At 36.9% G+C, this 14,371-nt stretch overlaps 1 protein-coding gene across 1 annotated transcript in view; it reads right to left on the reverse strand.

The window, feature by feature from the left end:
* Window positions 1–9,600: 9,600 nt before the first annotated feature.
* The window catches only part of LOC136811678 (cilia- and flagella-associated protein 44-like), a 59,884-nt gene continuing 55,113 nt past the window's right edge, over window positions 9,601–14,371 (reverse strand). The window contains exons 35-42 of the mRNA XM_067068306.1: window positions 13,877–14,060; window positions 13,327–13,451; window positions 12,624–12,800; window positions 12,188–12,384; window positions 11,875–11,932; window positions 10,848–11,015; window positions 10,437–10,571; window positions 9,601–10,009 (exon numbers count right to left, since the gene is read on the reverse strand). Of these exons, the coding sequence (XP_066924407.1) occupies window positions 9,812–10,009; window positions 10,437–10,571; window positions 10,848–11,015; window positions 11,875–11,932; window positions 12,188–12,384; window positions 12,624–12,800; window positions 13,327–13,451; window positions 13,877–14,060 (1,242 nt within the window). The 3' untranslated portion in view covers window positions 9,601–9,811. The remainder of the gene's footprint in view (window positions 10,010–10,436; window positions 10,572–10,847; window positions 11,016–11,874; window positions 11,933–12,187; window positions 12,385–12,623; window positions 12,801–13,326; window positions 13,452–13,876; window positions 14,061–14,371) is intronic.

Here is a 14,371-nt window from a genome sequence, read left to right on the forward strand (position 1 = left end):
GATCACTATCTGAGTTTCCATCACGAACAGACACAATTGTAGCATTCGATCTAACTGTTAACATTGTTCTTCTAGTCGAATAATTAAATAAAGAAGTGATCCTGTTGGTTGATGTCCAACTATTGTGAATGGTGAGTAACAACCAATTTACATGGTAGCAGCATTCGGTGGTTTTGCAGTAAAGATATTATTGGTTGGTTACTAAAGTGTGATAAAGTTTATGAACTTTGGTTGTTATAAAAGTATAAACTAAAGTGGTTAATTGTTGAAAATGGCAGGTGTTGTTTCGATAGGGCAAAAGTATGGATTGCCCTCGTTCTCCGAAGATGGAGACTTTGAACATTGGTTACATGAAATTGAAATGTGGCAGTTAGTAACTGATTTAGCTAAAACAAAACAGGGACCTGTGTTGTATCTCAGTTTATCCCCAAAGGTTCGCCAAGCACGTGCAACATTAACGAAAGAACAGCTAAATGTCGAAGAGGGTTTAGATGTGCTTATAACCAAATTGAGAGAACTCTATGCAGTATCAAAAGATCAGGCAATGTTTACTGCATACGAACAATTCGAAACGTTTCAAAGAGATACGAGTATGAATATCGCAGAATATATCAATCAGTTTGAACAACTCAATCATAAACTGAAAACTTATAAGATTGAGTTACCATCGCCAGTACTAGCTTATCAATTGTTGAAAAATGCTAATTTACCAAAAAGTAAACGTGATTTAGCCAGAGCCACTCTTGCAGAACTGAAGTCTGATGATATGAAACGGCAGATTAAAGCTATTTAGATTCGTGTACGACTGATGAAAACGACTGAAGATACATCAGATATTTTAGTTGAAAATGAACAAGCATATTATTCTCGTAACAATTATTCTGCTAATCGAGGACGAAATTTTCGAGTTAATCGATATCGTGGACGTGGATGAGCTAACTATCGAGGATCCCGTCAAGAGGACAGTCGCGCTCCTCAAGCACAGTCATCAACTCGTTATAGAAACTGTCCAGATGAAAATGGTAACCCTACTCGTTGTAAAATTTGTGGTTCAATCTATCATTACTACCATGACTGTCCGGATGCAGATAAAAAGGACTTATCATTACAACATTTGAAAATCCAGTTATTTACGCAAGAAAGTGGAGTCGAGTTATGTTTTCTTGAGCAGATGGTATCAGAAACATTAAGTTGTGCAGTTATTGATCCAGGGTGCCCTTCAAATGTATGCGGAAAGAATTGGTTAAATTGCTATCTCGATTCGTTACCAAATCGCGAAGACGTAACAGAAACAAAAAGTAAGAAGTCGTATCAATTCGGTCCTAGTCAAGTTTATCAATCATTGAAGAAAGTAAACATTCCTATTAACATCGGTGGAAAACCAGGGCATATCCTTACAGATGTAGTCGACTGTGAGGTACCTCTCTTACTTTCCAAGCATGTATAAGGAAGCCGGTGGACAACTTGATTTTGTTAAAGACACGATAACTCTTTTCGGTACAGAGATAAAACTTCAACACACTTCAAGCGGACATATTTGTATTCCTATTTCGCCAAAGCAGATTCTTGTCAATCGTAATATCGCACCTGAAGCCAAATTGAGTTATATCTTACAAAAATGATTTAAAACACAAAGTCGAAAGAGGAGAAAAAGTCTATTGCTGTTAAGCTGCATAAACAGTTTGGACATCCTGTTGATTCCACAAAACTGAAAACTATTGTAAAAGATGCAGAAATCAAAGATGACGAGTTATTGGGACTTATCGATCAAGTTACAGAGGAATGTGATGTTTGTACCCTTTACCGAAAAGCCAGAGCCAGACCTGTCGTATCGTTATCGCTTTCCAAAGAATTTAATGGTTGCCTTGCAATGGATTTAAAGTTCATCACAATTAACGATAAAAAGTACATTATTTTTCATATGATCGATTTGTTTACTCGCTACTCTGCGGCGTCCGTCATCAAATCTAAACACAAGGAGGTGATAGTTGACGAAATCTTGAAACACTGGGTTGCTATTTTCGGTTCACCACAATCAATCTTTGCTGAGAATGGAGGAGAGTTTAACAATGAACTGCTTTGTGATGTAGCAGAACTTTTAGCAGTGGTCAAAGCAGTTTTTTTCTGTGAGACGGAAAAACTTTTTAATAGAGATATTTTGGTACACAGTGACACCCGCAGGGCCCATCATGGTTACGGCCGAGGGCCAGAAAATTTTCAGATTTTTTACCTCTAGATTGGCTAGAAAGGCACTAAACTTTGTTAATTAAAACAACTTAAAATGTTCTTAAATGCCGATCATACAGTGAAAATATCTATGAATCTAAAAACGTTGAAAAATAAACATAGACCTAACCAATATGTAAAATCAGCCATAAACACAGTTTTAATACGAGATATCTTTCTGATAGAATTATTCTAGAGGATAAAATCAATATTTCTTGCTAAATAACCATTTCTAACTGAGACGGAAAACTTTGACAAAAATTTCTGTGAGACGGAAATCCGTCTGAGACGGAAGAACTTTGATCACTGTTTTAGATGTATCGATAGCTTCATTAGCTGCTGAATCACCATGGTCAAATGGGGTAGTCGAGAGACATAATGCCACTCTAGGAAACATGATCCACAAAATTGTTGCTGATACTCAGTGCTCCATACAGAATGCACTTGTTTGGGCTGTAAGTGCGAAAAATGCTTTGTCCAACAACTTGGGATACAGTCCTAATCAACTAGTCTTCGGCCGTAACCCAAATCTTCCGTCCACGTTAACATCTCAGTTACCAGCCCTTCGAACGAAAACGTCAAGTGAATTTGTTGCTGAACATTTGAATGCTCTTCACTCTGCTAGAAGGGCATTTATCCAAGCTGAATCCAGTAAAAGAATCAAAACAGCGTTATCACGTCAAACACGAACAACAACGAGCAAAGAGTTTAATAATGGAGATACAGTCTATTACAAACGAAATTCAGACAAGGACTGGCATGGTCCAGGCACCATTATCGGAATTGACGGAAAAGTTGTTGTTGTGCGTCACGGAGGAAGTGTTCTACGAGTAAGTCCATGCCATTTGACGAAAGCAAATAAGGAAAAGTCGGGATCATTACCAAAGGAGATACTTATCGTACAGATGAAGATGAAAAAAACAAGTACCATTCCAGAGCTATTAGACATCGATATGTTTAGTAAAACAGTTATGATTCCAGTTGAAAACCCGATCGCAGAACCTAAGCTTACTAAACCTGACAAAAAGATACCAGAGATCCAAACAGTTGAAACGACGCATCCGGTGGGAGATAAGAAAAAGACTGATCGTAGAAATAAAAGTAGCTCTCAACAAATTCAGCTTCCTCGTATTGGACAACAAATTTTGTTCATTGACCCAGATATCAATAAGGAAGAAAAGTTTATCGCTGTTAATCGTGCTGGAAAAGCTAATGGCAAGAATAAACATTGGTTTAATGTTAAAATTTTAGTGTCGGGTGTTATTAAGTGTGTTGATTTTGAAAATATTCAATGGCAGCCAGTTGAAGAAGAAGTCCTTTACAGTTCCAGTAACAACCCTCAAGTATTAGCAGCTAAACAAAAGGAACTAGAGAAATGGACCGAGTACAATGTCTATGAAGAGGTTGACAATGAAGGTCAAGAGACAGTATCGACCAGATGGGTTATTACCAAGAAATCTGACAAGGACACCAACACCGTGAAAGCAAGGTTAGTCGCTCGTGGTTTTGAGGAAATCAATACTGAAGTTCGTACTGATTCCCCAACTATCTGTAAGGAAAACCTTCGTCTCGTATCAACAATTGCCGTGAGCAATTCGTGGAAAATACACTCTATGGACATTAAAGCTGCTTTTCTGCAAGGGTGTCCAATTAATCGCGAAGTATTCATTCAACCGCCAAGAGAGGCGAATACCTCAAAACTTTGGAAATTGAAACGTACTGTTTACGGTTTAAATGATGCCCCTCGCTCGTGGTATCTTAAAGCTGCTGAGGAACTAGTTAAAGCTGGTGCCACAAGAAGCAAATATGACCAAGCGTTATTCTTTTGGAGAAACAAAGGAAAGCTTCAAGGTGTTTTATGTTGTCATGTCGACGATTTCTTCTATGCTGGAACGCGCCTGTTCCATGAGAAAATTGTAGCACATGTACAGAAATCATTTGATTTAAGCAAAGAATCGTTTTCAACTTTCCAGTACCTAGGATTGGACATCAACCAGACAGGAGAGTTTGTAGCAATGCATCAAAATGACTACATTAAGACACTTCGACCTATTGAATTGAAAGATACATCAAAACGTAATCTTACTCAAGAGGAAAAGTTACAACTGAAAGCTTTAATTGGACAGATACAATGGGTGTCAAAACAAACACGCCCTGATTTAGCTTTTGCGTCGTGTGATTTAAGTAATCGTGTTAAAGATGGTACAACAGATGACATACGGTTAGCGAACAAGTATCTTTGCAAGCTTCAAAATTCAACTGCTCAGATCCACATACCTAATATTGGTGATGTTAAAAAGTCAACGTTGTATGCTTATAGTGACACATCACACGCCAATCTTCCAGGATTTTTAAAAGTCTCAAGGAGGTTTCATTATCCTGATTAAAGGTGAAAATGGAAACTCTGCGCCAATTGTCTGGACTTCAAATAAAGTAAAACGTGTTGTGAAAAGTCCACTTGCTGCCGAGACTCTTGCGCTACGGAAGAAGAACACGCAGCATTAATTAAAGCCACTACTTGTGAGATTTATGATTCAGAACAATCAACATTTCCGACTGTTTGTATAACAGACAGTAAATCATTGAGAACAACTGCTCACACTCTACAGTTGTTGAGATAAAGGTCTTATGATTGACCTTTGCTGTTTACGAAATGATTCAAGGCAAACTCATTACGATTGAATGGGTTCCGCTCAAAACAACTGGAGATTGCTTAACAAAATCTACAGCACTGCTTCCTTTTGATGAAGGTGTTTGCTGGTGAAGCTGGCCGTCCAAGTCAATAAGAGACCCGCCAAATGTACATGTGTAAAATTGTTGGTATTGAACATTAAACTTCTGTTGACATTATGTTATTGAGAGAAACACTTTTGAGATGATTGGTCTCAGATTCAAGAACACCACTTATGTTTCGTTACGTTATTTACAACCGATGTCAACACTGGATCACACCATGTCAATCAATACAAGATTCGTCCGGCCGGAATCTGTTAACATTGTTCTTCTAGTCAAATAATTAAATAAAGAAGTGATCCTGTTGGTTGATGTCCAACTATTGTGAATGGTGAGTAACAACCAATTTACACTAACAATCGACATGGTCAGAAAGGAACTGAAAGGTTTGAATCCTAATAAATCGCTAGGACCTGATGAGATTCACCCAGTCATGCTGAAAAAGCTGGCCCTTTACATAGCCGGTCCTTTACATACTATCATGGCCAAGTCCTTTGTAGAAAGTAAACTACCTGACAGTCTGTGCCACTAACTCGATCGGGAAGATTCTTCTGAAATGGGGAGATTCTTCTGAAATGGGAAAAACCTTCCCGAACGGGAAATTAACTTGACACCCAAATGGGTAAGAGTTAAAAAAAGGACTTCCAGATCGGGAAGAAGCGGGAAAATAAGGAAAAAGCGATCGGGTTGGAACTTCCTGTTTGGGAAGTTTACGCAGTTTTTTCACAATTTAACAAAACTTCTACGGTAAAGTTTACTTTTCTTTCGGTGAAAAACCTTAAAATTTGATGCTTTTTCACCTCCAAAAAGTTTCAACATTCGCCGGTCATCGTACAGCTTCGCCGAAGATTTCAGTCAATACCTTTCTCCCGAGATGCTGCGCACACTTTTAATTGCATTGCGACCTCCCTTGAGTACGCAAGCGTTTGGTCTCCACGGCTGGAATCAAACAATCGGATGCAATTGAAAGTGGTCCACTAGGGCCACAACTTGTCGGTGGTAAGAACCATTCATATGAAGAACGTTTACAAGTCATGAAACTACCCAGCCTCAAGATCCGGCGTAAAATCAGGGACATGGTGGAAGTATATAAACATCTTAATGTCTATGATAAATCTTCCCTATGTCAGAAACACGTTCTTCAAAATCGACCTCAACGTAAGCACAAATCTCGAATTAAAGAGGAATTTTCGCTGAAGACGGCATTAGAGGATCCAAAGAATTCACTTTACTATATAGGAGCATTGATACTTGGAACAGTTTGGCAACCAATGTTGTAAATGCACCGTCTGTAGGGAAATTCAAACTAGAATTGGCAAACGAATGGAATGATAAGATCTATAAATTGTAAAGATGTAAGATTGTTTCATAGAGGTCAATAGACCTGAGAAATACACTTCTATAAATAAAAATAAATAATTTATTTTAATCTTCAACTTACCAAATTATCTTGAATCTTTTAAATCCCATGTCAAAGATTGCTTGTTTTAAAATTATGTGCAGCTAAATTGCCAGCTTTTTGTTTTTATTAAGTTATGCATCACTACAATGTCTTTTTAAGCTTTTCCCCCAGTTTTTCGTCTTAAACAATACAAAAGTGATATTTTTTATTTCTGGGGTTTTAGACCTAAATAATGGTGGGCAGACTTGACTTTAATGTTGGGCCTTGTAGCATATATGTATCATATATGTTAGACTTTATGATTATTATAAATCAAATAGAGAAAAACTACCAAGGTTAGTGTCAACCCTACAGTAGGCTGCCTAGGGTACTAACAGGTTTCAAATAGTGATAACCTTGAGTTTCAGCCACTCAAGACCACTAAACAGGGCAGAAGAGGGGGTGGTACCAGTCTGGCAATAGTCAAATGCACTTAGTACTGCGGGGTTTACATCAAGATGTAAAATTGAGAATTTTCACATGGAAAAATGGCTTAGATTGGCTTGAAACATTTCTCTTTTGACTAAAAAGTACCATAAAAGTTACATCTTATTCAAAGTTGGAAGTTTTCTATTTTGTTAAGAATTTTTCGCGAGCATAAACTACGGCAAATGGCCCTTCCTAGAGTTTTTAAAGACATTTACTATTAACTATTATGTGCGAGTCATGTGTGTGAACACACCTAGTCATGTTATCCATAATCTACATTCATTACTGAATACGACTAGCTCCAGCTGAAAATTGAGGGCCAGGTCTTGAGAGAGAAATTCTTCCCAGGTTGCATGTTCATCATGGAATTGAGGCTTTTTGTTAACTGCCTTATTTTTTCCTGTGTTGGTGAAGAAATATACTCTGTCTAGCAGAACATCCCCATACTGGGTGGGGGCACTTAAGCAAAAATGGGTATGGGACATGCTGCTGGGTACTATGCTACAGTGGTCCCTAAAGCTCAAAAGACACTTCTGTGTTCTTATAAAATTTGTGAACTGGAACTGTCTAGTCTCAATGGCCCAAAAGGCTCAACAGTCAACAGACACTCGGCTAGGTGGTAACCACACTGTTCACCACACATGCACGTTTGCAACTTATTTCACATTTCAACTTCGTCAAAAGACAAAGACCTTTTGGGAAAAAGGAGAAAAAATTTCAACCTTTGAAATTTCACTTCCTTTTTAAAGACAATAGCAGTGCCGTAGCAACTGGGGGGGCAAGGGGGGGCATAGCCCCCCCAATAATTTTTTCAAAAATGGTTATTTTGCAAAATGCAAAGTTTTTTTTTTTTAATTTGTCATAATTGTCACAATTGAGTGCATTTTCAAGCAATCTAGAGCTCAAATTTTCAAAATTTCCCCCCTCGGGCCAAACCATGGTTGGCGCTGGCGGTGTCACTAAACTTCAGCCCCCCCAATATGAAAATGCTTCCTACGGCACTGCAATAGTACCTATATTGTTTTATTCAAAAGGAGAAGTGAAATTTTAAAAGGATTGAGATCCTTCCTCAGAGCCATCGTGAAAAAACAAAGGTAAAAAAATGTCTTTTAAAATTTTTCTGTCAAAACCTATATATATAGATTTATAAACTTTTTTGATGAAAGCAATCTAAACTTTGGAGCAAGTTGACTAAATTTTAATTTTTGTAGGTGTATGTAACATCATATATTACCTTAACAATTACGATATGCCTCCAAATTTGCAGACAGCTAGCCCTAAACCTGGCGACAAAAACACAGGTTGCTGAACTCAATCTTTTGATTTTTATGATGGCTTCTGTGCATTATCAGCTTTTTGATGCTAGCTGATACGGTAGCACTAGATAATACCCTGGCATTGTTGGCGAAGCCAGCCTGCAAGGCCGGTGCATCATGAAGATTTAGCCATAAGTCAGATACACTTCATTCCACATAATCAAAAAGTTGAGTGCAGGTGCAAAATTTGAGGTTTTCAAGTGCAAGTGCAGACAGCCTTTAATCCCCAAGTGCAGGTCTGCTATTTTCTCCTCAAGTGCAGCTGATTTTAGCAATTTTTGGGCCAATTTCCGAGGTATGTATGTGCACTTTTGTCCAGACCACCAAAATTTATCAAAGTTATTTATGTTCATAAATATTTAGGTCTAAATGTGAAAAACTTACCACCAAAACTTTCTCAATATACAATTTATTGAATTTAGATAGGGAATCAATGTGGAATAATCTTTTCATCGACGAAAACATAACTACTAAAAAAGCACTCGACACGTGCTCCCTGGATATACTACTTTTGCTCCAAGTTTTTTTTATTGTGTTAGAATTTATTTCGCCGATTCAGCAGTTTTGAATGGCGGGAAAATGATATATCGAGGCCCGCATTCTTCGAGTTAGCAATTTTCGAGTTAGGAATTTCCGAATTAGCTAAACCATGACGTCATAAAAGTGAAAATTATGACCTCACTAGACTCTAATTCGATTTTTCATTTTCAAAAAAGGTTTTTGCGAATTAGAATTTACTCGAATTTTTCTTCGCAGAAAGCTTTCGAGTTAGCTAACTTTGATTTTTTTTCACAAAACCATTTTTCGAGTTAGCTAAGTCGGATTTTTTTGTAAAAAAGAAAGTTTCGAGTTAATTATTAGTTATTCGAATGTTTACTCTGAGTTACTGATGGAAGTGATACAATCGCCCTGGGAAATACTACCACTTTGCGAAAAATAATTTTGTTTTTCAGAATATTCACGGAAACCATGATCATGATGGTAAATATAAAGAAAGACTACCTTATTTACGGAAGCCCATTAGTGCCATTTAGATTTTCCTTTAATCTTTTAACGACGAAAAATTGACAGAAACTAAAATATTGACGACGAAACTAGAAAATTGACTGAAACTGAAAATAAATTGTTACTTCGTTTCGTCGTCGAAAAATTGACAACGAAACTAAAAAATTGACGACAAAACTAGAAAATTTACGACAAAACTGAAAAAAAATTGTTACTTCATTTCGTCGTCGAAAAAATCAAAAACGAAACTAAAAAAGATGGGGCTTGGTTACAATAGCATACATCTCCTGTAAAGCATCTTCTGATGGTAGAAAAACAACGGTGTAAATGGAAATGAAATGGGGTCGAGTACAACTTGACTTCCCATAGTTAAATGCCCTCAAGAAGACTTTTCCCAAATTGTTCTATGGAGTCTCCCACAATCAAACTTTAATGAGAAAAATTGTCATATCACATTATGCTCACCGTTAGAATTGTATTTTATTCACTATATTATCAAAGCCAAGTAATTTACAAATTGAAATCATATCAACAATCATCGAAAAGAAAAATATATTACTCATCAAAAAATAAGATCATACTGAAAAAATAAATTATGGTTTAAATTAAGCACCTTTTTCACATTTTTCTTTTCCGTCTTAGACAAAAAGGTTTCTAAGTTTTAGCGATAACTATTGTTGTTTTTCTCTCGTGGAAGTTGGGTGTTTCGATGAGGCGGTAAAACATGACCGCCCTTCCTTGATAACATGTTGATTTCGTCTTCAAGTTGTTGTATTTCACTCGATTGCATTTGCACCAACTGTGCCAAACGTGTGCGTTCGATTTCGTCCGCCATACGATCGCCTTGAAATTCGCTCCCCTGTGAAAAGAGAACATAAAATGTATGAAAATATGGTTTGCTTTATGTTAGTATCGACTGAACGTTTATATTCAAAGTTTACCTTTTAATTAACTATGATAATTACCAGAATTTAAAGCTCGGGCGAAAATTACAATTTCAGTACTTCCACTTTGTTTCATTTGATTTTTAAATTTGGGAGGGGCTAAGTGGCTTTCAGGTAATATTCTCAGCCCTATTTGAACATTTTCTGAGGTTTTAAATCCTGATATTCTAAGGTCCTAAGTCTCGTGTTAAAAGTCAAGAGTTAAAACTCTACTTTTTTCATCGTACTTTACCGCGCTTGAAAACCACTTCGGATTGTAAAATTTTGAGGGAATTTCCTTTCACTGTCAAATATTTTGGTGGAAATTGTAGCTAGTACAAATATACACATCTTTATACATACCAAGTTCTTTTGTCGTGCATCTAGACTGACTTCCAACTCACGATTAGCCCGATGAAGGACGGTGTAAGTGTCGAGTCGTTTGGTGTTTTCTTTGACATGAACTGTCAACTCTGATTGTAATTGATCAATCGTTTTCTATAGTAAAAGAAAGATTCAGGAGTATCTAGAGGGTGCGTGTGCGTTTTTAGAATGAATTTTCGCATTCCTCTTTAAACAAATCCTTCAATACATTCTTCTTTAGAACAAAAAAAATCCACTCCTTTATGGAGTCGCTGGTAACGGTTCTATTCTTAAAATACTTCTCTTGCCTATCTGGCATGATAACATACTCGTACAAAAGTTTCTTGATCTTAACTTGAAAGCAAATATTCTACTCATGATTATTTTTCCAACAAGTCAAATGAGACTTACATCCCAATTATTGAGGTCTCTTATATTCTGTTCTTCTTGCATTCTCAATTTCTCTTTCAATTCTTCAGCCACACGATTGACAGACACCGTCTCCAACTTCTCCAGGTCAACTAAACGTCCAAATTTCAAGAGTTGGATTTGTTGGACACGTTCTTCCAATTCTTTGATCTAAGATAGAGGTAAATTAAATTTAGTTAAAATTCTCTTTCGAGATTTCAAAATGGTGTATACCTTGAATTAGCAGACATGTTTTTACTTCCAATGATGTTATAATTATTCGAAGAAATGGCGAACAAACTCATCAGAGGGGAATCATTTTCAAACACAGAGTTTCTTAAGTTTAAAGGTCACAAAAAATCTGCAAACAAGTCTGAAGGGTGAAGGTTGAGATATCCACAAAATAAATCGACCCCAAGTTTCGAGAAATGTTTGACATAATATGTGTAATACAAAAAGAGAATAGATTGGTTGACGATATTTGTTTAGAGAGCATATGAGCACGAGAAGATGAGAACTTATACATTATGGATGACGAAAATACACTAGTACCAGACTGGAGTCGTTTTCATCCGTGTAATAGAGTAATATGGGTGTTATATAATGATACAATCATTATTTTCTACTACCTTATCGGCCAAAACTTAGTCGGCCCTAAGTGACTAAATTTTGGCTTGGTGACTAAAATTAGGGCCGACTAAAAATTAGGGCCGACTAAAAATTTGGACCGACTAAAAATTAAAAGTTGCCCAAAGATAGCGCCAATAAGAGCGCAATACAAGAAGGTCTCAGATTTCTGCACTCAATTTATGGCATTTTGGGCTACCTTATCGGGCAAAACTTAGTCGGCCCTTAGTGACTAAATTTTGACGAGGTGACCAACATTAGGCCGACTAAGTTTTGGCCGATAAGGTATGTCTGAATAAACCGTCTAGTAAGTGATTTAGTACAACTTCCCTTTCATTAATTTTTTGTTTATTTTCTACTATGTCTGAATTAGTGGTCTAACAAGCTAGACTACACCTCATACCTTCTTCTGCATCGTCTTTTTATCCCTCAACATTTGAACGTGTTGCTGTCTTCGCTCCCTTCAAAGTAAAAAAAAATTCAAGCATCAAGGCTTCTGCACATCCTCTAGCGAAAAGAGTTTCTTATGGGAAGTATATATCTGTACAGGTATGCGATTCAGATTAGGAACATCAATGGGCTATTCTAGAAATATTATGTTTTTAAAAACGAAGCAATTTCTTTGCACTTTGCATATAGTTTGAAAGATGTTATGATGTGACAACAACAATAAGAAATCTCCTTGGGGGTACAGCAACAGCGAAAAACACACTTACTTATAAAGTTGCTTCTGGGTGACTTTTTCTCGTTCCAATTCTTTGATTCGACGTTGAAGGCGATTAAGGAATGAACCTCGGATGATGAGACACTTGGAAAGATCTTGTGGTAGCGCGTTGTTCAGAACGTATTGTATTTGATCCAATTTCAACGTGACGACGACGTCAAGCTCGTTCAACTTTTGCTGTTTTTCACGCTGAAAATCAATAATAAAAAATACACGCTTTTTTGGCTGATGATTTTATGACATATGCTCGCACAATTTTTTTTCTGCCCTTACTAAATTAACTTATCTGTTTGAGGGCTCGAGGTCCGCTTTTTCTCAGCCATTACTGAAATTTGAGGATGCTGGAATTATTCTTGATTTAATCCTAGGTTTTGGTTGAAATTGAGTTGCAGGGAGAAGTTTTTCTCTCAGAATAAATTCTCACTCACCTGAAAAGCTTCGAGATCTGATCGTGCATTTTTGAGCGCTCCATCCACGACTTTCACTTTCTTCGTCATAGCGTCTAATTCTTTTTTCATTCCATCACACAACTTTTTCGCTTCAAGTAGCGCGTCTTCCAAATCGAGACGGCGTTCACGTAATGCACAAATCTGATCGTAAATAGCCTGTATGTGTGGAATAATGTCGATGGTAAGGCACGGGATAAAGGAAAGACTGGTCACACTTCTTGGAAAAAGTGATCAGACAAGGCATTAAGAATGAGTAGAGCCACAACAAGGAACTGATGTTAGATCCATTAAGAAGTGCTCCCCTCAACATTAATCCGGTAGTTTTTTCTTATAGTTTCATTGCTCATACTTCGACCATTGAGGCTATGTATCTATCATCTATTAAAGTTGTCCATTAGAAAAAAGCCCGTCTTTGCTTGTTTAAAAAATATAATTTTGATGGATTTTAAGAAATGTTTCAAAGATGCTTACAAGCCACTAAACTAAAAGTAGACTCTGGCCTAATGGGACCATTGAACATCATTAAATCTTTTTCTCAAAGCCTGAAGAATTCTTCTTAAACTTTCGTCTTGTATTATCTTAAAAATCTATGATTCATTTTTAACGCCCTTTTGATGTTTCGAATTTTCAGTGTTTTGGAAGCGTTTTGAAAGTCGCAAGTAAAACTTTACAATGTACTTACAGGGTCACAACCAGGAGGGCAAACAGTATCATCCATTTCATCGTCATCAGAATCGACATCGGAATCGTCGGAATCATCATAGTCATCATCGCTATCATCCTCTTCACTGTTCTCCTCTGAACTTCCTATCGAGAGAGAAAAAAGAAACAAGTTCAAAGGCTATTCAAATAGTAATTGTAATCGTTTAGAACAACAACTACTAAACTCTTGCTCTTTAAAAACACCCTGGGTGCAACATTGGGAGTCATCTTGAGAATACTTCCAACCAGTTTGGAAAAGCTTGCGAAGAGAGCTTTAGGTTATAAAGGGACCGATCGTATGGAAATCAGATTTGATAAATCTAAAAATTTCTAGGTAAAATATCCTTTTGATAAGTCTGAAAATCAAAGACATTTAACATTCATAGAGTGTGATCGGAAAAATTTTATTGCCCAAAAAGGGGATTCTTAAGTTTTTTTCTAAAAGAGGTTTTCTTGCTTCGCGAGTTAGGGTTAACAGCTGACAAACCCTTGTTAAAGATATACGTTAGCTGAGCCCTAAGATAACATACCCTCGTTACTGGCTTTCTTCTTGATTCTCTTGATTTTCTTCTTATACATCTTGATGAGAAATGATTCGAATTTGTTGCCATCGCCAATGGTGTTGTTCAAAGTGACGGTCAACGAACCTTCTCGTTCCTGAAGTTGCTCTAGTTCCTCCTTCTGTTCATCCAACGAGTCCTTCAGTTCGTCGGTCTGTAAATTGAACATAAAATGAAGCCAGTTGCTTATTACGTTATTAGTGGCACTTGTTAAAATTCGTTTTAATGTTAATACGAACTCTTGGTAAGGATGTCAGAATGGGAATCATTGAAAGAGTGTTTTGAGATACAGGCGAAGAAAGGAATCCGTATAGAAAGTACATAGTAAAGTGATACCACGAGGTTCAATCCAAGGGGGGGGGGTTAAAATGTAAGTTCAGGATGGCCGGAAAATACACTCAAAATAATATTATTTATTTGAAGAAATTGAATGAAATCTCAGTAATTGATCAGGAAATATATAAA

Source organism: Clytia hemisphaerica, unplaced genomic scaffold, assembly GCF_902728285.1.
Source record: "Clytia hemisphaerica strain Z4C2 unplaced genomic scaffold, Clytia hemisphaerica genome assembly, whole genome shotgun sequence".
Lineage (NCBI taxonomy): Eukaryota > Metazoa > Cnidaria > Hydrozoa > Leptothecata > Clytiidae > Clytia > Clytia hemisphaerica.